The sequence below is a fragment of the Pelophylax lessonae genome (genome assembly GCF_965119305.1).
Source record: "Pelophylax lessonae genome assembly, chromosome: 9".
NCBI classification, from domain to species: Eukaryota; Metazoa; Chordata; class Amphibia; order Anura; family Ranidae; genus Pelophylax; species Pelophylax lessonae.
The window spans coordinates 72,042,788-72,068,199 of record NC_138776.1 but is presented as its reverse complement, the minus strand read 5'-3'; the positions used below and the strand labels follow the sequence as shown (position 1 = coordinate 72,068,199).

Sequence of the window (25,412 nt, the reverse complement as noted above, 5' to 3'; positions counted from 1 at the left end):
TAAGGGGGGCAAAGTTTGCAGCATATAAATTGGACAGAGGGATGGTGACATTGATGCCCAAATGTATAATGGAACCCTGTGACCAGGGAAAAGGAAGGGTATTCTGTAAGTAGGTATTTATTTGTCGCTAAGGTTAACACCTAGTATATTGGATTTGGTAGAATTTACTTTGTAATAAGAAACCCTATTAAACTGTTTGATAATTTCGTAAGCCCTAGGCAGAGAGAGAGAGAGAGCCGGTTGGGATAAAGTTAAAATAACCTTATCTGCAAATAGTGAAATAGTATGAGTTTTGCCATGAACAGACATTCCTTTATTTGCGGATCAGTACTCAATTTTTCAGCCAATGGTTCCATGAGAAGGGCAAATATCAAGGGCTATAGAGGACACCCTTGTTTTGTACCATTAGAACCATTAGTTTTGCATGTATTGTCAGGTTCACATTGAGTAGAAGAAAAATTGGGTAGAAATTCTGGGGGGAGTCCGGCTGTTTCCCTGGTTTAGGCAATGTAACTATAGTTGCAGACATTTCTGGTGGAAAGGAAGCCGAGGACAAAGCTGCACTAAAGATCTTGAACATATATGGAGAAAGCTGGTTTGGGAACATTTTAAAGTATTCGGCTGAGAAGCTGTCTGGGCCTGGTGTCTTATTCAGTGGTAGGGACTTGATAACTCTTTCTAATTCCGCCTCAGAAAAGGGTTGGTTTAGTGACGATAATGCCTCCTGAAATAATTTTGGAAGAGATAAAGAGTCCAGAAATTCCTCAATAATCTTTGGAGTAGGCTGAAAAGTTACTGGGTCTAGTATTCACTAAATGCATTGGAAATTTCATCAGGGTTAGTGAGTTTAGTACCAGAGGAAAGATGTTTGAGATGAGCTATTCTTTGTCTATAGATTTTGTCTTTAATTTGGCTGGCTAACAGTCTGTCTGCTCTATTGCCATTACATTAGTGATTCGATTTCAACATCCTAAAATGCCGATCATGTTGCGAAATAAGCAGCAATCTCAATTCCTGCCTAGCAGTAAACAACTGAGAGCTAGTATCAACTAAGGTCTGTTGTTTGTTTGCTTTCTCCAAGGTTTTTATAGTATGTATCAGATTGTTAAGCTTCTGTGCCCTCGACTTTTTTGCCATCAAACTCATTTGGAGAAGGATGCTCCGCATGTAAGCCTTGTGAAAGTTCCACAAGACAAAGGGGTTCGAAACAGAATGTTCGTTCATGGCAACGAATTCTTGGATGTGATTTTGCACGTCAAAGTTATTGTAAAGTTTATTTTATTTTTTTTTTAAATAACAAACATGTTATACTTACCTGCCCTGTGTCGTGGTTTTGCACTTGTGTGGGTCCCTCTTTGCTGCTACTAGCCCCTCCCTTTAGTTGAGTGCAGTTTGCTATGGGGCACCTGAGCCAAGCTGCTGCTTCAAGGGGGCTTCCAGATTCTGATAAGTCCCCCATCGGCAGACCACAACCACAGCCCAGGGTTGTCCCTTGTACACAAGGTGCTTTGGGGAGAACCCCATGTTGAGGACAAGTGGCCTGATATGGTTCGGGGAGGGGGGGGGGCGCTCACTCGTCCACCCCCATCCTGGCCTACCAGGCTGCATGCTCAGATTTAATTGCCCTGAAGGTCCCCTTAAAATCTGTACCAGACCCAAAGGGCCTGGTATGGATTGGGGGGGTACGCCTTTTTTTTTTTTTTTTTTTTAAATTTTGGCGTGGAATTGCCCTAAAATTTACACCAGACCCCAAGGACCCAGTACAGATTTTGTGGGGGACCCCATGTCATTTTTGTTTTTTTTATTCTGTCATAGGGTTCCCCTTAACCAGTTAAATACAGGGCTCTTTCACCCCCTTCCTGTGAAGACCAATTTTCAGCTTTCAGTGCTCATTGGCATCTATGGGAAATATTGGTCAGCTTGGCATGGCACTGCTCCCCATCTTACTTATGTTCGGCTCGAACATAGAGCCCATCCCTAGCAATGAGTGATATGAGATGGGTCTCTCTTTGCATGGTCTCAGACGTGATGCAATAGTGTTGGCACAAACAAGGTCAGTTAAGTAAGTAGCTAACGGGCCACTTTATCAAGAACAAACAAACAAAAGAAAAACAAAAAAGAAAAACAAAAAAGATCAAAAAAAGTTTGAACTGCACTGTTTCGTGGTAGAGGTCGAGGTGCAGAAAAAGTGGGTAAAAAAAAGATGATCTGCGAGGAAACTGAGCAGATCAGTATCCGCTAATTCGGGGGTGTTAACAAGGTACAGTAGGTGTAAGAGAACAAATAATGTGAGCACTAATTGGTCACCGCCACCAGAGCCTGAAATTGTAAGCTATGAACTGAGGGAGCATTTGGCTGTCAATCCATTTCCTCTTTTGAACAGTTAGTAGATTGAGAAGGAGTGGGTGATTTATCAGGTCCCGATTGGGGGTCCTTGTCCAGGATCTGCCATTTTTTCAGGAGTGCACGGCCTTCTTCCACCGTAGTGACTGGAAATGTTTTGGCTGGGTAATTCCGTCGGGTTTGGTATTCGATGATTGTGAAGCGGTTTTGGGATGGTCATTCAATTTTTCCTCCACTGCATGGTGTAGTGGGATAGGTCAGTAAAGATCATTAAATCTCTGAGACACTCAGGGAGGTGGTCACGCTTCCTGGCTAAGTACATTTAATATTTACTTTTAATGCAGCCGATTACGTCATCGGCGCATGCGCTCTGAAGGAACCCGTTCCTTCAGAGCCCTGTGCCGTAAACAGCGGCTCCCGCGCACATGTGCGGGAGTGATGTCATCGCACCTCTGGCCATTCAAATGGCCAGAGGACGCAAACCAGGAAACAGGATAGCCGAACATGTCAGCCGTGTCACCGCTGAGCGGGGCTTCATTCTAAGGTAAGTATGTCATAATGAGCTAGTATGCGATGCATGCTAGCTCATTATGCCTTTGTCTTACAGTTTTATTTTTTGCTTTTTTTTATTTTTGGGGTGTACAACCTCTTTAGGGCCTCCTGATCCCCTGACATGCCACATTTGGCATCTCATTTTTTTTGGGGGGGGGGGGGGGAGCGGGTACCTAGTTTCGACAGGTACCCGCTCCCACTTCTGCTTCATGCGCAGTGCGCACCCGAATGTGAAGCCGCAAGCTGTCACAGTCCAGGGCCCACAGTTGTGATGCCGGCACCACTGGGAGAAGAGGGCGAGAACCGATGCTACTGCCCAGAAACATCATTTATTTCATTAGCTGCAAATGTGTAAAGTTTCCATCTAGGTAATCTGAATCAGCCAAGATTAATTGTACATGTAAACAATATAAATGTACAATTTTCTAACAAAGAAAGCTTGCTCTTGCAGCTGAAAATGGTACTAGCCTTTAAATTCGATAAATGTGAATTCCTGTAGGCTAAAACCGACAGTTTAATAGTAATGAGGAATTATTTTATCTCTGTAAGAAGCATTAATTATTTTCTTCGGAAAATATAGAAATGCCAAGTGTAATGTGCTTCTGTTGAAAGTAAGCATTTGACAGGCCTGGGCAGTCCAAACTGAGCATTTTTTGAGAGAAACATATAAGTGTAACGCTCACTCCAGCTGGAGCCCGCAGTTTAAGGTCCCTAGGGTCCTTTCCTGCACTTTCACCCACAGTCAGGCACACAGTCACTCCTTCGGCTCAATTAACAGCCTAGGGGTATGCTATTCTGAAGCTTTATTGCAGAATTTGAACTTGGATAGGGGTAGGGGTAATTGTGAGATACTCTAATAACACATATAAAATATTGAGGATGCTAATCTTCTTCTTATTGTGAGCAGAGTCCTTGCACAAGCAGTACGTGGACTGAGCTATACCGGGACACTAGGGATAATGTTCCCTTCTGGGCAACGCTGACTCTAGCACTACAAAGGATAGTAGCAGCACATAGTCTCAGGGATCTCTCACTCCAGTCTGTATTCCTTAATGTCCTTCGATTGTTGGACGCCTCCTTACAATATCTTCCAGACACCTTTTCCAGTGATAACAGACCAGATCCCCAGACGAAAATCCCTTAGTCAGCTCCAACAATATTTAGCAGAATAGGCCCTCCAGCTAGCCCAGCTTGGACCCCAATGTACAGCAGACACAAGGCAGGCCTGCCCAGGAGGGCAGAAGCCCCCCAGGCCAGGATCTCATTCTCTGGGAAAAAGAGGCCTTCTACTTTCAGTCTCTGAGTATTTATGCTCCTTCCCAGCCACCATCTAGGCACCTCTCCCCAAGGATTTTCCAGGGCTGCATAATTATTCAGCTGCTGACTCTTCCAGTCCACTATCTTCCAGAACATTTTCAGATAGACAGGGGGAAGCAGTATACTCTGCAGCCAGAGAAACACAAAACAGACAAAATAATCACATTCAGCTCAACTGATTACAGTGAGCCAGTAAATAAATTTACCTATCTAGGTGCTACATAAGCAAAGGTTAAAATGCTAGCGGAGTCAGATGAATTGGCAGGTAAAATACATTCAAATTTTAGCTGTTCCCAGAAAATAACTTTATTATAAGATTAGGATATTTGAAAAATATTCCCCCGTGTCTTTAACCACTTTCCGGCTGTCATATAAAAAATGACGGCCACAAAGTGGTTGTCCCATCCCGGCTGGGCATGATATGACGTCCAGCGGGATAGGCTGCTGTAGCCCCTCAGAGTGGCGATCGGTGGTGAGGTGTGTCACTCTGACACACCGCATCTCCGATCCTGGTAAAAAACCTATGACATAGGCTCTTTACCATGTGATCAGCTGTGTCCAGTCAAAACCTGCAAATAACACATTTCCTATCCATAGATGGCTATACTCACTCATTTCAATTTATCTGCAGTGGGAACAATGGTTGTCACCCAGGCTGGACTTCAAATGTGTCTTAAGCAAAGTATACATGCATCGTTTTTTTTTTTTTTTTCTTCGTTCAACCAGTTGGATGAATGAAAAAAAAATCTTACAGATCCCCAAATACACATCACCTGATCTCTTGAAATGCACTTTAGTATTCTGACAGAGAGGATCCCCCCCAGACACACACCTCCCAGAATACACAGATTACTGCTGCAGCTATTGCAGAGGCGTAACTAGAACCTTCAGGGCCCCGGTGCAAGAAGTCATGAAGGGCCCCCTGGACCCCTAGCCGGGGCCCTTCCCTTCAAGCCTGGGGCTCTTCCCACTGATCCTGGGGCCCTTTAATCTCATTGCGGGGCCCTTTATTACAGTCCCGCAGCGGGACCCTTTCACAAGTTCTGCAGTGGGCCTAGCCTGTCCATATACTATCCTAGCCTGTCTATATACTACTCTAGCCTGTCCATATACTACCCTAGCCTGTCAATATACTACCCTAGCCTGTCCATATACCTGCGGACCATGGTTGGCATGAGGAAGTGAGCCGGTGCCGTCACTATTTGTCTTCAGCTCAGGTGCAGAGGCACAGCTGCAGACCTGCGGGCCGCGGTTGAGGAAATAGGTGGAGAGGCGCTGAAAAATTTCCACCCTCGCCACTTCCACCATATACATGGGCAGGGCAATTGGGGTGGGGTCAGGGGTGGAGTCAAGGGGTGCGGAAAAATTAGGTTTTGCCTAGGGTGTCAAAAATCCTTGCACCAGCCTTGATGTGAACCTAGACTCAAACCCTAGTCTAAATCTAAAATTACAAAAATGTGTTGGTCTTTAGATGCACTTTAATAATTTATTATACATGTCTAATAGGTCCATGTCCACCCATGTCCCTTATGACTTGGTGCCTTTTAAGTTTTCATTTTCAACCTCTTTTGGTAAAACAGTAAACCCTGTTGAAGGGTTTATTGACTTCAAACTGGTCAACCTCACAACAAAAAAGTAATATAAAGTCTATAGATTCCTTTAAATAGAGTTTGTTATGTGCATATTATGAAGCCATTGATCTGTAGGTAATTAGCAGAAAATTGTTGTCTGTGCTATTTAAATACAACACACTAGTCAGCTGCATCTGGGATTTTATATAGATTCGTTCCGTGTAAGCAAAAGGAAAAAATGAACCAACCGCTTGGAAATGTCTCTCCATTTATTGTCCTTGTTAGGCTGTGAAGGTCAAAGCTCTAAATTGCTTTGCTAAACAGATAAAACCACCAATATAAACAAGCTTATGGATTACGAGATCTTTCTGAATTCTGTCAATATATCGCTGATCAAGCTTTTTTTTCCCTTCATTATTCTCACTAGCACAGTTTTCGAAAGTATAATTTGATCATGCTGCTAATTGATAGCTAATTGTTTTAAAAGATCACTTATAAAACAGCCGAGTCATTTAAAGGGTCACTCCTCTTATAATTAGGACCCTTTTAGACCTATAGGTTACAGCAATGTGCTTTTTATTTCATATTACTACAACACACGTTTCACAGTATGGAGGTTGGCAAAAATACAGAATGTGTGTGTTTAAGGCAGTGAATCTTCTGTTAATGATATTTCAGTATTATAGAAAGCCAGTACAATACACGGTATAAAGCTCACTCGATCTATTGAGGCTGCTTTCAATAAACAGGGTGCCCCTAAAAGGTTGGGGGGGTGGGGGCTCTGGGTAAAACCCAAGAGTAAAAGTTGTATTAGAAACACCATACCAAGTGCCATAGTGTGCTACTAATATATATAGTCAATGTACCTAATGGATGTTAGGAATATCATAGCTTTCTCCAATTTCTTATTGAGTCCACAGCTTCATGCAGTATTGAAGCCCTGATGAGGGGGGAATACCTAAGCCCCACGAAATGCAATGGATGTTTAACTCTACCCTAATATGAACTCATTAAAATCTTCTTATTGGACTCTATAGCTATTGTTGTGACACTTCTATTACATTTTTTTTATGTTGGCACACTAAAAATTGCATTTTATTTATAATAAACTTAGAAGCAAAATGTAATGCGTTTTAAGACTACCAAGACTTTTTTTAAGCAACCCTAGATGCATGTTTACCATGTCTATTGGAAGTTTTAAAGTCAAACACAGGTTGCCTTTATGGGGTAAGAGGATATCAGATCCATATGCACCTTAAGGCCCCTTTCACACAGGCGGACCGTTCAGATCCGCCTGTCAGATTTTCTTTTGGCGGATCTGACCGGTCCCCCCATGCATTCCTATGGGGCATCGGATGTCAGCGGAGACATGTCCGCTGACATCCGATTCGAGCCGTCAACTCTGGACGAATGAAAATCCTATTTTCCATCCGTCCAGTGGATCGGATCGGATGGGATCGGATGAGAACTGACCGATGGTCCGTTCCCATCCGATTCCCCCATAGAGATGTATGGGGCTCTGACAGCTGTGTCTCCACACACAGTGCGGAGGACAGCTGTCCTTCTTCTGCTCAGCGGGGGATCGGCGGATCGATCCCCGCTGAGATAAACGGAGTCCGTCCAACGGACACACAGTGTGAAAGAGCCCTAAAGTGTGGACCTTTTAGGTAGCCACGAATCTGCTTAATGTGTGTTAAATTTAATTCATGCTGTTAGCATGCCATTTATACAGAAAAAAGGTGCAACAACAAGTCTTATATATTAACCCCATAAACTCAATGGAACTTTAAATGTAGCATTGAGGAGTAATTTAAAATTACAAACATGAATGTTTATTTAATTATTATTATTATTATTATTATTATTATATTTTTATTAATTTTTATTTTATAAAATTTTGAAAAAAAAAAATACAATATTTTGTTAACTTTCTGCTATAAAACATATGCAATAAAACAATTAAAAAAACAAATGTCTTCATAAAATTTGCCCAAAATATATTCTGCTACATGTCTTTGGTAAAATGCCAATAAGTGCATATTGATTGGTTTGCATGAAAGTTATAGTGTCTACAAACTATGATATACTGTATATATTGACATTTTGGCATGGGATGGCGGTGATCAGTGACTTATAACGGAACTGTGGGCATTCTGACACTAACTGACAGGGAGGGAACTGACTTACTGACTGACATCACCAGTGACACTAATACATTGATCAGTGATAATACTATACCCTGTCACTGTACTAATAATACTGGCTGGAAAGGGGTTAACATCTGGGGTGATCAAGGGGTCCAATGTGTGCCTACTAATGTGTAACGTGTGCTGATTTTTATTAAAGATCTCTTTGTTTCTTATCCCTGCTTTGTCAGCACAGGGCTCTGGGCGGTGATTGGACACAGCCGATCAGCAAGTCCCAACAATGAATCATTGGCTGGGATCTGTTGACAGACTCCCACTGTGTACAATCATAGTGGGTGTCAGCAGGCAAGGCTCGCATGCACACACTCTACACCCAGAAGCAGGCAGCAATGACAGGTACAGTGCTCTGCCTGTACGGGCTGCCCGTCCCAAGGATTGTGTCCTTAAATTGGGACACATTGTACCCATTCATTTAAAATCCTGTGGGTTATAATGACTGGTTAAGTTTCTTTTCCTTCCCCCCCCCCCCACTCTACTTTCCCATCCTCTCTCTCCCTCCCCTCTCTTTCCTGTTGGAGAGATTATCCTCCCCTAACCTTAGGTTTATTCTTTACCACACATCCTTTATTATTTGATTCATTATAATATTACTGCATGCCTTCTATGCAGCTACATTGACTTCTGTACCGATTGTATTATATTGTCCCTGTTCTATTTTAATAAATGTCTATTGACAATAAAATCGAATTTGTGGGTTTGTTAACCAGTTCCGCCCCGCCCACCGTACTTATACTGCGGCACTCAGTCACTTGCAGGCAAAGCAACATATCGCTAGGTCGCTCGCTCCCGCCGCTCTGGGGCGCGCTCCCGCGTGCCCCCCCCCCGGCCCCGCTGATGATCTGATTGGGTTCAGAACAGATTAGTCATCAGGTCCAGGCCAATGATTTTTTGACTGGACTTGTTGATCGGTCCTGCCCACTCAGATACTGTCTGTGCCTGTGTAATGTAAACACAGGCACAGAAAAGACCCGCTCTTTCCTCCCATGATCCTTTTTGGATTCATCGAGAGGAGAGAGCACTTCTAACTGTGAGTACTGCACCAAGCACCCACACACACACACCTAGGCTAGGCACATTTAATCCCTGATCACCCCCCAAGTTAACCCCTACACCCCCTGTCACAACACACACTGTATACAGTATATACCATTTTCCTATATACCTGTATTAGTATGACTTGTGACCAGGTTTAGTACTTGCAGTCGTTCCTTTTAGGCTTAGGATACCCGCCACCCCCCCAATAAAGATTTAACCCCCTGATCCCCCCCTGATCACCCCCAGTTAACCCCGTCCCCCCTGCCACATTGCACACTAATATAAAGGTAATATAGTGGTTTACTGTATTTTGTATTAGTGTGATTGTGACTTGAGTTAGCGCTAGCGAGTTAGTTTCTGACCCAAGGAGGTTTAGGGTCCCTGCCACCCCCCAATAAATATTTAACTCCCTGATCACCCCCAGTTAACCACTACACCCCCTGTCATACAACACACACTGTATGCAGTATATAGCAGTTTCTTATATACCTGTATTAGTGTGACTTGTGACCTGGTTTAGCGCTTGCAGCTGTTCCTTTTAGGGTTAGGATACCCTCCACCCCCCAATAAATATTTAACCCCCTGATCCCCCCCTGATCACCCCCAGTTAACCCCTTCCCCCCTATCACATTGCACACTATACACAAGTAATATTGTGTTTTTCTGTATATCTGTGATAGTGTGATTGTAACTTCAGTTAGCGCTAGCGAGTAAATTTCTGTCCCAAGTAGGTTTAGGGTCCCCACCACCCCCCCAATAAAGATTTAACCCCCTGACCCCCCCCTGATCACCCCCAGTTAACCCCTTAATTACCCTGTCACAGTGTCACTTTTATAGTGTACAGTTTTTTTTTCTGATCACTATTATTAGTGTCACAGGTGATATTAGTTAGTGTTAGCATCAGTCTAGGATAGCGCAGATCCCCAGCGCATAGTTAGAAATATTAGTTGACCCCTTAATTACCACATACACACACATACACCTCCATTACTGATCTGTATACAATATCTGATCTGATCAGAACTATACTAGCGTCCCCAATAGTTTAGGGTTCCCAAAACGTGGTGTTTGCATGATCAGCACTGATACCTGCCAGCACCTGTGTTTAACCCCTCTGACCAGCCCACCTCACCCCACCCAGGCAAGTGTAGTAATCAATAGATTACTGTCACTTCCAAAAAACACAAAACACAATACCGCTGTGTTAGCAGAGTCAGGCCTGATCCCTGCTAGCATTAGCAGTTTTTTTTTTGGTAGCAGTTGAAATAGTCCTTGACACCCAGGTGCTTTTTTACCTGTGAGTCACACTACTGTACCTGTAAATTTAGTTGCTAAAATGACCAAACGGTGGTACTGTAGTGCAGAGGCCTACAGTATACTGACCATGTCAGATGAGAGCGATGGGGAAGCCTCACTGGCAGAATCAGGGTCAGTATACGAACCTGAAGAGAGCAGTGGCTCCCTGACAGACAGCTCTGACGACGGATGGGTCCCTGTTTGAACCAGACGTACCCGACCCCATTCTGGAGTTGCTGAGGTGCAGAGATCGCAGTGTGCTCGTATAGAGCAGAGTGTTGGCACTAGTGCCGCTCAGCCTTCTGGTGATCTGGCAAGCACCAGCGGCCTAGTCCACCCTGGACCTAGAACAACCAGCACTGCAGTATCACTTGGTGACGTGGCGAGTCCCATAAGTGCAGTTGAAGCTGGTGCGGTGGCTTGCACAAGTAGTGGCCCGTAGCCACCGCGTATTCGAAGACAGGCCCGTAGAGCCCATAGTGCCTTCCCTGATGCGCTGGCATATTCTGATTGGCAGCCCACTGATACTACAGTGCCTGTACTTCCCCCATTCAATGCCCAACCTGGAATCCATGTGGAAACAGTCAATTTTACTCCCCTGAATTTTTATGAGCTGTTTTTCACTGAAGATCTTTTCAGATCTATTGTGGACCGAACAAATTTATACGCTGGTCAATTCATCGTCGCCAACCCAAATTCGCCCCTTGCCAGACAATTCGGCTGGAAACCTGTAACGGTTTCTGAGTTTAAAACTTTTCTGGCCCTTTCCTCAACATGGGCATAACCAATAAGAGTGAATTGCGGTTATATTGGTCCACTAGCCCAATTCCCCATATGCGCGTGTACTCTGCTTCCATGTCCAGGGTGAGATACGAGCAAATTCTGTGGTTTATGCATTTCAACGACAATGAAATATGTCGTCCTCGGGGAGACCCTGAATATGATCGGCTCATCAAAATTCGGCCCCTCGTAAACCACTTCAATCAGCGATTTGCAGCCTTGTTTACCCCCCAACAAGTTGTCTGCGTTGATGAGTCCCTGATACGTTTTACTGGCCACCTTGCTATGAAACAGTATCTCCCAGCAAGCGTGCCAGATACGGGCTCAAGCTGTATAAGCTGTGTGACAGGGCCACAGGCTATACAGTTCATTTCCCGGGTTTACGAGGGAAAAGATAGCACAGTGGAGCCCCCCAACTGCCCAGAATACATAGGGAGCAGCGGCAAGATAGTTTGGGACTTGTTGTCACCCTTATTCGGAAAGGGAGTACCATTTGTACGTGGACAATTTTTATTCAAGCATGCCACTTTTTAGTCACCTGCTTGAATTACAAATTGGCGCACGTGGCACCGTGTGACCTAATCGCCGGGCCTCCCCCAAACGGCTTGTAAATTCCCATCTTAGTCGGGGGGAGAGAGCCTGCTTGAAAATGGACAAATTGCTTGCAGTGAAGTGGAGGGATACATTGAATGTTTTCGTTCTGTCCTCCCTTCACGCAGACACGACAGTCCAAATTACTACGGCAACTGGTGTTATGGAGAAACCCCTCTGTGTCCACGACTATAACATTAATATGGGAGGGGTGGACCTTAACGACCAGCTTTTGGCGCCGTACTTAGTTGCCCGTAAAGCCAGACGCTGGTACAAAAAAGTGTCTGTTTATTTATTTCAATTGGCTATGCTGAACGCCTTTGTAATATACAGAGTATCAGGACGAACTGGATCCTTCCGAGAATTCCAGGAAGAGATCATTGGAGCCTACCTGTATCAAGAAGATGCTCCTGCCCAACTTCCCCTTCCAGATGCAGTGAGCCGGCTGCATGAGAGGCATTTTTCACATGTCCTCCCGTGTACCCCTACCCAAAGACGCCCCCAAAGATGTCGTGTCTGTAGCAGGCATGGATTTATGAGTGACACCCGCTATTATTGTCCCGACTGTCCTGACCAACCTGGTCTCTGCAGCGGGGAATGTTTCAAACGCTGCCACACACTAGTGGAGTTTTAGTGTAGGGTACAGCACGACACAGTGTAGGGCACACTAACACAGGGTCTCGAAAGATGTTCGATGGCTATCAACATTTTGAGAGACCCTAACTTGGAAAGTTGCAGTTCAGAAAAAGAGTGTAAAAAAAAATACAAAAAAAAATTTAAAAAAGTTATAAAAAAAACAAAAGAATATAAAAAATTTACAAAAAAAAATATAAAATAAAAAAGCCAAAAACAGTTGTCATTTGAGTTATTTTTCTATTCTTCTACTCTTCCTACTGTACTTTTACTGTACTTTGTTTTTCATTCTATTGTTAACCAGTTTGCCTTACAGGTACACTCATCGGCTGCCACACTGATTTTATATATTCTGACACAAACAGCGTTTGCGCTCAGCATATATGATGACAGCACTGTGGTAGGTGATTTCACCACTGCAGTTAAAATACCATTAGGTATACATGGAATTTTGTGTTGTATACCCGCCATTAAGAAGTGGGTTTGGATTTTTGGGCGGTTAATGGTGGGTATACTACACAATTTTCTTGCAGAGATTTCTGTTAGGTTCTCTTTTTTCGTTCAGCCCACAGGTTGCATTAACCACTTTACCACCGGAGGATTTTGCTGTCTTCCGTCCAGGCCACTTTTTGCGATTCGGCGCTGTGCGACTTTAACTGACAGTTGCGCGGTCGTGCGATGCCGTACCCAAACGAAATTTACGTCCTTTTTTTCCCACAAACAGAGCTTTCTTTTGGTGGTATTTGATCACCTGTGCGATTTTTACTTTTTGCGCTATAAACAAAAAAAGAGCGTTTATTTTGAAAAAATAACAATATTTTTAACATTTTTTTATATGAAATTCCCCCCAAAAAAGATGTAAAAACCAATTTTTTAAAAAATTTTTGGCCAATTTGTTTTCTGCTACCTATGTTTGGTATAAAAAAAATCGCAATAAGCGTATTTTGATTGGTTTGCGCAAAAGTTATTGCGTTTACTAACAAAGGGAAAGATTTCTGTAATTTTTGGTGTTTTTTTTTAACGCGTAATGGCGGCGATCTGCGATTTTTTTTGTGGGACTGCGACATTGCGGCGGACAGATCGGACCCTTGACTGACATTTTTGACACTTTTGGGGGTACCAGTGACATTACTGCAGTAATCAGTGCTATATATATGCACTGTTACTGTAAAAATGACACTGGCAGGGAAGGGGTTAATTTTATTGGAGAGGGAGGGGTTAATGTATGCCTGGTGCTTACTGACGTGTAGGGGGGGAGGTGACTGTGTGAGTCATGGACAGATCGGATGTCCAGCTATGCTGAACATTCCGATCTGTCACTCCCTGTCACTATGGAGATCCGCCCGCTTGTGTTTACACAGGCGGGCGGATCTCCACACTAGATCCCCGGCGATCGGGGCAGAGCAGCGGCGATCGCCGCTGCTCCTCCCCTGGCCCGACTCCCGCTGTGAATGAAAACAGCGGGAGCGAGCCTCTGGCGGCGCGCAAGCGCCGCCCAGAAGGGGGAGTGTCTGACGACGTTAATACTACGTCGTCAGACGATAACGAACCACTTTGCCGCAGTAGTACTACCGTACTCGGTCGGCAAGTGGTTAAAAAAAAAACAAAGTGGTACATTTCTTGAGTTTGAGTGGTTATACCAGGATGATGCCTGCAGATTTAGGCATCATCTTGGTATTGTCTTTTACAGCCAGCAGTCGGCTTACATGTAAAAGCAATCCTAGTGGATAATTGGCCGCTAGCCTGCTTTTACAACAGTGGGAGGGACTCCCCTCCTGCCGCCTTCTGCCGCCTTTTTCTCGGGCTCTCCTGTCCCACCGGTTAACCCGAGAGTGCAGCTGGTGGTTCAATTATCTAGCCATAGAGCTGATTGGAGACGAGAATGGCTCCAGTCATCTCTATGGCCTAAGATACCGGAAGCTACGAGCATTTCATGACTTCTGTTTCGCCAGAAATAAACAGCGCCATTGGGAAATTGGGAAAGCATTTTATCACACCAATTTTGGTGTGGTCAGATGCGTTAAGGTCAGAGGAGAGATCTGGAATCTAAAAGACCACAATTTTTTTTAAAAAGAGTACCTGTCACTACAAATTGCTATTATAGGGGATATTTACATTTACTGTGATAACAATAAAAATGATAAAAAAAAAAAAAAAAAAAAAAAAGAAAGGTGTCAAAATAACATAAAAAAGCAAAATAAATAAAAAAAAAATCAAGCCCCCCCTGTCCCCCCGTGCTTGCACGCAAAGGCGCACGCAAGCGTTGGTCTAGTCAGTGTCATATGTAAACCGTAATTGCAGCATGCATGTGAGGTTTTGCCGTGAACACCAGGTCATGGGCAGTAATTCTTGCTGTAGACCTCCTCTGTAAGTCTAAAGTGGTAACTTGTAAAGACTGTTAAAGGCTTTTAAAAATGTACGTAGATTGTTGCCGCTGCACAGGCGTGCACAATTTTAAAAGCATGTCATGTTTGGTATCGATGTACTCGGCATAAGATCATCTTTTAAATTTTATCAAACAATTTGGAATTATATAGTGTATTTGTGCATTCAATTAAAAAAATATATATTTTTTTCGCAGAAATTGCGTTTAGCAAATCTGTGCGCAAATACCATGTGACAAAAAAATTTGCAACATCCACCATTTTGTTCTGTAGGGCCTCTGCTTTAAAAAAATATATAATGTTTAGGGGTTCAAAGTAATTTTTTGGTAAAAAAAAAAATACTTTTTCATGTAAACAAAAAAGTCACACAAAAGGCTTCTTTTTCAAGTGGTTAAAAGAGTGGTTGATGTGTGGCTAATATTGAGCATAAAATGCCAGGACAGTTCAAACACCCCTCAAATGATCCCTTTTTGAAAATTAGACACCCAAAGCTATTTTCTGAGAGGCATATTGAGTCCATGGAGTATTTTATAGTTTGCCCTAAGTTTCTGGAATGTAACAATTTTTATTTTTTTATTTTTTAACACAAAGTTGTCACTAAATGATATATTGCTCATGCATGCCATGTGTATATATGAAATGACACCCCAAAATACATTCTGCTGCTTCTCCTGAGTACAGGGATACCACATGTGTGAGACTTTTTGGGAGCCTAGCTGTGTACGGGACCCCGAAAATCAATCACCACCTTCAGGTTTTCTAATGGCGTAAATTGTGCATTTTACTTGCGCACTACCTAACACAGTTTCAGAGGCCCTAAATGACCCATTTTGCAAAGTAGACACTCCAAGTTAGTTGCTGAGAGGTATGGTGAGTATTTTTCAGCTCTCATTTATTTTGGAAAATGAAGAAAGAAAAGGAAGATGCATTTTTTTTTCCTCTTTTTTCAATTTCCAAAACTTTGTGACAAAAAGTGAGATCTGCAAAACACTCAATATGCCTCTCTGCAAATAGCTTAGGGTTTCTACTTTCCAAAAAGGGGTCATGGGGGGGGGGGGGGGTTGTGCTGTCCTGGCATTTCATTGCCTCCAAAACTGTGATAGGTAGCTAGGAGTAAAATCAACAATTTACGCCCTTGGAAAGCCTGAAGGTTGTGATTGGTTTTTGGGGTCCTGTACTCGGCTAGACTGAAAAAAAGTCTCACACATGGGGTATCCCCATACTCAGGAGAAGTAGCAGAATGTATTTTGGGGTGTCATTTCACATATACCCATGGCATGTGTGAGCAATATATCATTTAGGGACAACTTTGTGTAAAAAAAACAACAAAAAAAAAATAATAATAATTTTCCTGGAACTTGTGGCAAAATATAAAATATTCCATGGACTCACCATGCCTCTCAGCAAATAGCTTGGAGTGTCTACTTTGAAAAATGGGGTCATTTGGGCGGGGGTTTGTGCTATCTTGAAATTTCAGGGCCTCTGAAACTGTGACAGGTAGTGCGGAGGTGAAATGCACAATTTAGTTTTAATAAGCAAGTAACACATATAGAGAAATAACACAGTAAGTATTTGGGAATACCTCAACGTAACACATTTAGTAGAAGAGGTACTAATGTCGATGTTTACACCAGTCTGTCCACGGTTTCCATAAACCTTTAAAGTGTTGGCCCTTGCCTGTTCTGATTGAGAGGGCTTTTTCATAGGAATGGTTCAGATGTACTAACGATAAGACTTCAGATATGTTGGGTTCTTAAGAAGCTTTCCAACATCTAGCTATCCTCTAGCAGCTATAAGTAAATGGGTGGTCCCTGTACAATAGGATGGGGGGCATAGTCAGTACTCTTGATAAGTTGCTGCCATGGGTCCCTCAGCAATAGTACCCCCCCCCCCCTAGCACCTGGAAATTTACTGCTGGGGACTTTGTATTTCAACTAAAGCCTCAGTGATCCATATGGGCACTTATATTAGGTACTGACCCTTGTGTTGACTTAAAAAAAAGATTGACTCAACTTAGGCTTTAAAGTAGGTAAGAGTCATATCTGCAGCAGGTATCCAATCCATGCACTGATCTCAAGTTTATTTTTTTTATTTTAAATTACAAAAGTGTTATGTTATTTGACCAGTTTTGATTCAAACATTACTTAGAGTCCTTGTTACATTGGATCAGGGAATGTGCTTGCATAGAAGCCATAGAGGGCTTCTGTATCATTTCAGCTCCATGCTCCCTGCAATGACATCTTTTACTGTGCAAATCTGAAGCTTCTGCAATTTAAGTTCTGTGGTTTGTAATTCACAGTTGATAAGCTGACAGTTATTTTCTTTCTGCAGATTTTATTCAACAACTCATTCGCTCTGGACACTTCCTGGATACACCCAGCTGAGGAGCTGACATTATTTCAGGGACTAGAGAAGCCAAGTCTCAGGGCAAGCCAAGTCACCATGGCTATATCCAGGCCGACTACTGCCTCCAGGCCACTTCATACCGTCATATTAACACCTCAGCGAGTAACAGGTTTGTGGAGATGCTTCGGTGTTCTTTGTGAATAACAGGTGCATGAATGAGCCTTGATGTAAAGGTGCATTGACGCTGTTGGCTGCCTGCAGCAAATTGGCTGGGCTTTCATCATTACTTGTTGCTGTTGTCAATGCTCACATGTTCATATTTTTGTACAAATTAGCCTAGATTGTGGAGCCAAGAACTTTTCTGAGAACAGCTGTCTTGGAGTTAGATGTGCAAAAAAACTTTCTGCTGAATTCAGCATTACTAGTTCTGATTTAAAATCCATGTTTGGGAATTATAACATTGACATTGCATACAAAAATTGTTTGCAAACATTTTAAGGTACACTTTTGTGCTGATTTAATAAATCTCAGAATCACACAGGTGCAAGAACATAGTGGATTTAAAACTTTTAATACATTTAAAGACATTTTAAAAATCTGTGGAAAATATAGGAAATAAACAGGTAAAGTTTTTATTGCGCAGTTAGTTGAGCTCTCTGGAAATTTTGGAATAATTGAAGTGACAACTTCATTTTATAATAATATGTTAGGTAATTTCCATTTAGTCTTCTTAGGAACTGGTGACCTCTAAGGGCCTGTATGATCAACGGATCTTGGTAAGCTACCTTGGATGCTCCAAATGTGACCTGAATAATGGCTGGCAAATTTACTTTGTAAACGTAAAGATTCTATTGTGGTACAAGCAGGATGTGGTACCTCTGGCAATACTTGAGGGGGCTGTTTGTCAAGCAGAGACAACACTCACTCCAGAGAGACTATGGTGGAGATTTACAAAAACTGGTGCACACAGAATCCGGTGCAGCTGTACATAGTAACCAATCAGCTACTAGGTTGTATTGTCAAAGCTTATTTGAACACGCTGAATTTAGAAGCTGATAGGTTACTATGTACAGCTGCACCAGATTCTGTATGCACTAGTTTTAATAAATCTCCCCCCTTTGCGAGCTGTTAGGCTGGGTTCACACTATTGCGATGCAGGAACCAGCGCAATTCAAGTGTGGGTTCCCACATCGCATTTCCCTCGCAGACAGTTAACACTGCCCTATGTGAACCACTGTGGGTGTCAATACAAAGTTAATGACACCCCCAGATTGGTTGGCAGATCACAGTGTGAACCGTCAAATGGTGCAGGAATTGGATCATGTGGGAGTGAACAGCCATGTGATCTGATTCCAGTGTGGACCAAAAAAAGGGTTCTGCACCATTTTGGTGCGAATGTGATGCAAATCCATACAATCTGTATGGCTGAATTTGCATCGCACAGACATCGCATGTGGTCTGTGCTAGTCTAACATCACACCAAAACAAAGTGCATATAGTGAAAAAGTGCATATACTGTGCATAAAAAACTGGTTAAAAACACATATCATACAAGGTGCATAGAACTTTTACATTTATATAGCATAAAACTTTGGCAGTATATATCAAACAGTCCTTTGTATTACACGTGGGCTATTAGAGAAAAGTGCCGTGGTGCAAAAAGTCCTTCTTATGATATTTTGTGCTCCAATCTCAATGTTGTAACCCTTCACCGGTCACCTTGCTGTGGTATCTGTGGTAAGAAAACTCACTTACCGGATGTTGTAGATTCCTAGTGGCATACGCCAGTGGGAATCAAACTGTGCTTAATGTTTGTTGTGTTCCGGTTCCTCCGTGCCTCAAGGGTCTGCCGGATATCACTCATGGTCCACGGTGAGATGGGAAATTTCTCTTTAGAGTGTACTTTGTGGCTCAATATAAAATAAAAACAAAGTGCTCCTCATAGTGTAGAGTGTTAAAACAACTCCTTTATTTAAAACATGGTTAAAAAGCACTCCAAGCTTTAAAAACACTCCAAGCTTAAAAACTACATGAGCCAAAAAAAATGTAAAAGGTACACTCTTTGTGGGGAAAAGAGTGTACGTTTTACGTTTTTTTTGGCTCATGTAGTTTTTAAGCTTGGAGTGTTGTTAAAGCTTGGAGTGCTTTTTAACCATGTTTTAAATAAAGGAGTTGTTTTAACACTCTACACTATGAGGAGCATTTTGTTTTTATTTTATATTGAGCCACAAAGTACACTCTAAAGAGAAAGTTCCCATCTCATCGTGGACTGTGAGTGATATCCGGAAGACCCTTGAGGCACGGAGGAACCGGGACACAACAAACATTAAGCACAGTTTGATTCCCACTGGCGTATGCCACTAGGAATCTACAACATCTGGTAAGTGAGTTTTCTTACCACAAATACCACAGCAAGGTGACCGGTGAAGGGTTACAACATTGAGAATGGAGCACAAAATATCATAAGAAGGACTTTTTTGCACCACGGCACTTTTCTCTAATAGCCCACGTGTAATACAAAGGACTGTTTGATATATACTGCCAAAGTTTTATGCTATATAAATGTAAAAGTTCTATGCACCTTGTATGATATATGTTTTTAGCCAGTTTTTTATGCACAGTATATGCACTTTTTCACTATATGCACTTTGTTTTGGAGAAAATAAATAAGGAGCATAATAGATACAGGGGTCATTCCCAGTATCCATATATACTAGGGGGATAGCGCAGTTGTACACATATCATTTTAAAAAATACCTTCTGGTGATTTTTTGACTTGCAGCTTTCCTAAATACATATTACATACACCAGAGGCGCGAGTGAAACCACATACACATTAACATCACACCAGTGTGAATTAAGCCTTAGAGTGGTTGTGTTCCATCTGGTGGCCAACAAATGTATAGGGGTTATGCTAGAATGAGCTGCATCAGGCAAGAAGTTTGAGGAACTGGATAAAAAGTACCTGCTAAATAAAGTCATGGGTTGTCTTGTAGATAGTGAACAGAAGATGCTCTGTTGATCATGCAAGGTGCAAAAAATTCAATAGCTACAGTACCTAACTGGGAAGTATTTTTCTCACATTCTTGTGACAACCTTGCCATAATTGAATCAATTGAAGACAACCTTTCTGAGAATTCTGCTAAGAGGCTCAAGGCTTGTGCTCCCTTCTGTTGTCTGCCCTGCTTTGTCTCCATGTAACCACATGTGGCTACATGGGGACAAATAGTAAAAGAAAAATCACATTATTGTCATAAAAAATCCCAGTCCTCCTCTTTGCTGGTCCCCTTTATTAAGCAAAGCTGTCGACCGCCACCCCCCAGGTGCATCCTCTTATTGCAGCAGTGGCGTCCCATGTTGTTCAAAGCCCAACCTGTAAATATCCAGTACCTGACTTCATAAGCCTGTGCACTCATGTACCATGGGCATCCCAATACTGCAGGAGCAATGTCCCAGTCATGTCTTAGGAAATTAGTGCACTGGTGTGGCTTTTTACCAAGAGAAAGATCAACTTCGACTATGTTGGAGGGGAAGAAAAGAAGTCTCCATAAGTTATAAAAGAAAGTAAGAAAGTAATTGAACCCATTAGTGCACTTCCAGAACTGAAATATCCGTTTTGAGTAGCATTGGCTTTTTTGTTTTCCTGCGTCCTCAAATTTCCCAACCATTGGAATCATTTTTCAGCTATATGTTTTTTTTTTCATTACCTAGAGCATAAAATACATATTCAAATATCTCCCCTAAGAGCTTTGGCAAGATGCAAGTTTAATAAAGCCATGACTTTTTTATTCTGTCTTGTACGGGGATATTTCTTTGAGCATTCCCCCATTCCTTATGTTTATGGAGCATTGGTTGTGGAATAGATTTGGTAATACTGCACAAGAAGCCGTATTCGATTTGTGTCACAAAAGCTTATTGATTGGCATGTTGTGTCTATTAGCTTCTTCCTCTGAGTTTTGTGAGACAATTCTCTTGTTTTATGTTGGCCGGTGTAACCCCTATTCTTTGTGCTGCAGGTGGCTTAAATAAAAGCCAGGCACAATAAATAGTTTTAATTTGTTTTCTACAGCCTTGTGTGCTGTGTCAATGTATTTGTTATTTCCTCTGGTGGCAATTTGTTTTGATTTATTCCTACATAAAGGAATATGTTACATAATAGCAATAACAACCAAGCTGGCCTCTTATGTATAACATGCAGTGTAAGGGGCCCTGTATGAAATGTGATCCATTTTTATGGCATGGTAGAAGGTGAGGAGTTGATAAGCGGGAGGTCATGTTGCCTCGCCGCCTGCTAGGTTAAACCATGATGTATTTTATGACTATATATTGTAGATCATAGCCAATCCGCAGTAAGCCTAAGTAGCTAATAAAGGGTTGATTTACTAACAAAATAATGTTCTTCCAGTCTGGCATACCTCGGGTCCAAACAACCAGTTATATTCACTAATTTTTTTTCTTTCTCCTTGGCCTGATTAATCTGGCAGTGTTTAAAATTGCTTGATTACATGGGTTACCTGAAAGACTATTTTAAAGTGGACCTGTACTGTGGAAGCTGTGCCCAAAAAAAGACATTTTGCTCCCAGTTGTGTATTCGACTCTCCTTCTTCTCGACCTACCATCCGCAGTCCCATGGTGCCGCTGAGCGTTCCAACCAAGCTATGGAGCAATTTCTCCGCTGCTATATCTCTGACCATCAAGAAAATTGGTTTAATCTGCTACCCTGGGCGGAGTTTGGCAGGAACTCTGCCATAAACTCGTCTATCGGAATGTCTCCATTCATTGCCAGTTTTGGGTTCCAACCCGCTCTGTTGCCCAAGTCGTTCTTGCCACAGGACATTCCGGCTGTGGAGGATCATCTTGCAGATTCAAGAATTTTTAAGGGTCTCTGCACAGTGTCAGAAGCTCCAGGCAGACCGAAGATGTTTATCTGCTCCTTCATAACAGGTCGGGGAGAGGGTGTGGTTGCCGACCCGTTATTTCAACCTCAGGGTGCCAGCTCCAAAACTGGCACCCCGTTTTGTTGGGCCTTTTCGCATCTTCCGTAAGGTGAACCCGGTGGCCTATGCCCTTGGTCTTCCCCCTGGCATGCGTATCTCCAATGTCTTTCATGTGTCTCTTTTGAAGCCGCTGGTTTGCAATCGCTATACTTCTTCACTTCCTCACCCTTGTCCCATTCCTGTGGGCAATCCTGAGGAGTAGTGATGGACGAACATTGGCCGGGGCGGTTTCGCGAACGCCATCCGCAAATTTTCTCAAAAGTCCGCGAACCGCGAGTTCGCGGCGGGCCCCATTGACTTTAATGGGAGGCGAAATTCAAAAAACTTTAGGTCATATTTGCAGCCACAAAAGACGTACTAGCTGTGCACCAATAGTCCCAGCACATGGACAATGTCATAACAGAAGTATTGCAATTGAAAAAGTTGCCCTAAATTTTTTTTGTTTTTTACAGCAAAAAATATATATATTTTTTTCATAAATCAGCCAGAACTGACAGCAGCCGGTAAATACATTGTCTAATACATATTGGGTCCATTCACACATCTGTAAAATGGGTCCGCATCCATTCCACAATTTGGCGGAACCTTTACAGACCCATTGTTTTTCATTTCCAGTCTGAAAAATTAGGCATTCACAGGATAAAGAAGTAAGTGCCGGCCATTCCAGGCCCCAAAAATTAGCCCACATGCATTTACCTGACAGCTAACAATGTAGTATTCCGTGGCTGAAGGTACATTAGCCATTCACAGGATACAGAAGTAAGTGTCGGCCAGTATTGGCCCCAAAAATTAGCCCACATGGGTTTACCTGACAGCTAAGAATGTAGTATTCTGTGGCTGAAGGTACATTAGCCATTCACAGGATACAGAAGTAAGTGTCGGCCAGTATTGGCCCCAAAAATTAGCCCACATGGGTTTACCTGACAGCTAAGAATGTAGTATTCTGTGGCTGAAGGTACATTAGGCATTCACAGGATACAGAAGTAAGTGCCGGGCTGTATAAACTCCAAAAATTAGCTCACATGGTTTGAACTGACAGCAAAGAACGTAGTATATGATGACTAGAGGTATGGTAGGCGTTCACAGTACACAGAACCGTAAGTGCCGGCCTGTATAGGCTCCAAAAATTAGCTCACATGTTTTGAACTGACAGCAAAGAACGTAGTATATGATGACTAGAGGTACGGTAGGCGTTCACAGTACACAGAACCGTAAGTGTCGGCCTGTATAGGCTCCAAAAATTAGCTCACATCGTTTGAACTGACAGCAAAAAACTTATTGTACTGTAGGCATTCACAGGATACAGAACCGTGTCGGCCTGTATAGGCTCCAAAAATTAGCTCACATGGTTTGAACTGACAGCAAAGAACGTAGTATTTGGTGGCTGGAGGTACATTAGGCATTCACAGAAAAAATAATTGTCGGCCCTAAAAGGCCCCTAAAATTTGCCATTCAATGGACATGAAATGCCCTTTATGTTGCTGTATGTAGCGAAGCCAAGGACCAGGAATTGTTGTGAGTGGAGGAATTTAGATGAAACCTGGTCTACTGGTCACATGTGTTGAATTCCTTCAGAGATCCATGCCTCATTCATTTTTATAAATGTGAGGTAGTCTACACTGTCATGAGCTAGGCGAGTGCGCTTATCGGTCACGATCCCCCCTGCTACGCTGAACGTCTTTCGGAGAGGACACTGGACGGGGGCAAGCCAACATTTCCATTGCAAATTGTGCAAGCTCTGGCCAGAGGTTAAGCCCGCCCACCCAGTAGTCCAGGGGTTCGTCACTCCTCAAAGCGTCCACATCGGCCGTTAACCCGATGTAGTCAGACACCTGTCGGTCTAGGCGTTCCCTCATGCTGGATCCGGAGTACAGCTGTTGATGGTTTGGCTGAAAGAAGGATCTCATATCTGAAGTGACCAAGACATCTTCCAACTGCCCTCTTCTTGCAGGCGCTGTTGGATTGCTACACGCAACTGTCTCTCTGTGACTGGACTCTGCCAGCGCACGGAACAGCAGAATGCAGCATTTCCCTCAGCAAGGCCTGGAAGTGCTGCATTCTGACCTCCCTCTGTGATTGTGGTAACATTTCCGCCATTTTGTACCAGGGGTCTAAGTACGTTGCCACCCAGTACTGGTCCTTGGCCTTTATACGTTTTATACGGGGGTCCCCCTTAAAACACTGCAGCATGTAGGCCCCCATTCCCACTAAACTGGAAGCGGTATAGCGGCCTGCTTCCAGCTCATCAGCCTTGGCTAATGTCGTCCTTGTTCTCCTCCCCCTCCCCCCATCCACGGATAACACCAGGGATCCCAGAAAGGTTTAAAGCATGGGTGTCCAACCTTTTGGCTTCTCTGGGCCACATTGAGTGTAGAGAAATTTTCTCGGGCCGCATATAAAATATATACTATAGTTAAGGTATATGAGTAATAAAACGCTGCCGCGCCCCTGCACTAATTTAACACCACTAGAGTAAGATCAAATAAAATGGAATCAGTATACTAAAGTTTACTTTTCTGAGAGATATTAAAGGAACACTCTAACCACCATGACCACTTCAGTGATTTGAAGTAGTCATGGTGGGAGGAGTCAGGAACACTGCACATGCTGGGATATTTACAGTTATGTGCGGGGGCGGATAGTTGCACCCCTAGAACATGTGAACAGCCAGAAAATGTCATGTCCTTATTCATACATGTATGAACAAGGACATGACAAATTATGAAAAAACACAACTAGTTATTAAAAAGCATATTGCAACAATTTACACACGCTAATGCACAGACCTTTTCTACTTATTTTGCAGACTGCTGGCGGTTACTGCTGGCGAGTACTGCTGGCAGGTAGTACTGGCCGTTACTGCTGGCAGGTAGTGCTGGCGGTTACTGGTGACGATTACTGCTGGCGGGTACTAGAGAGAGAGGGGGCAGCGAGAGGGGGGCTGAGAGTGGGGTTGGGAGAGGGAGGGCTGAGAGAGGGGAGTGAGGGGGAGATGTGAGAGACCCCTAGCCCTGTTCCTAGCTGCAGTCCCTCCCCATTGTCCCAGAGTGTCTGTTTGCAGATCTGCAGGCCAGGTCTGTGTATGATGACAGACAGTACCTTCCATGCCATGGTGCCAGTCTGTCTTCTTGATTTTCTTCCACTTCCAGCAGCTCCCGCAGTAGCCTGCACCTCCTGCCCATCTTGTGTCACACCTTTGTGCCCCCATTCAGCCTGTCCTCCGGCTCGAGGCCTCACGTTAGAGAGCGAAGAAGAAGTTGGAGCAGTCCATGCTCTGGAAGCGCAGGGTACGCTGCGCCCGCTCTTTCTCATCTCTTCAGGGAGGCGGGTTCAAGGAGGAGGCGGTGCCATGGTGGAGCT

At 43.2% G+C, this 25,412-nt stretch overlaps 1 protein-coding gene across 1 annotated transcript in view; it reads left to right on the top strand.

The window, feature by feature from the left end:
• The window catches only part of TCERG1L (transcription elongation regulator 1 like), a 417,427-nt gene that overhangs the window by 71,235 nt on the left and 320,780 nt on the right, over positions 1-25,412 (top strand). The window contains exon 3 of the mRNA XM_082267390.1: positions 17,041-17,224. Coding sequence (XP_082123516.1) covers positions 17,041-17,224 — 184 coding nt within the window. The remainder of the gene's footprint in view (positions 1-17,040; positions 17,225-25,412) is intronic.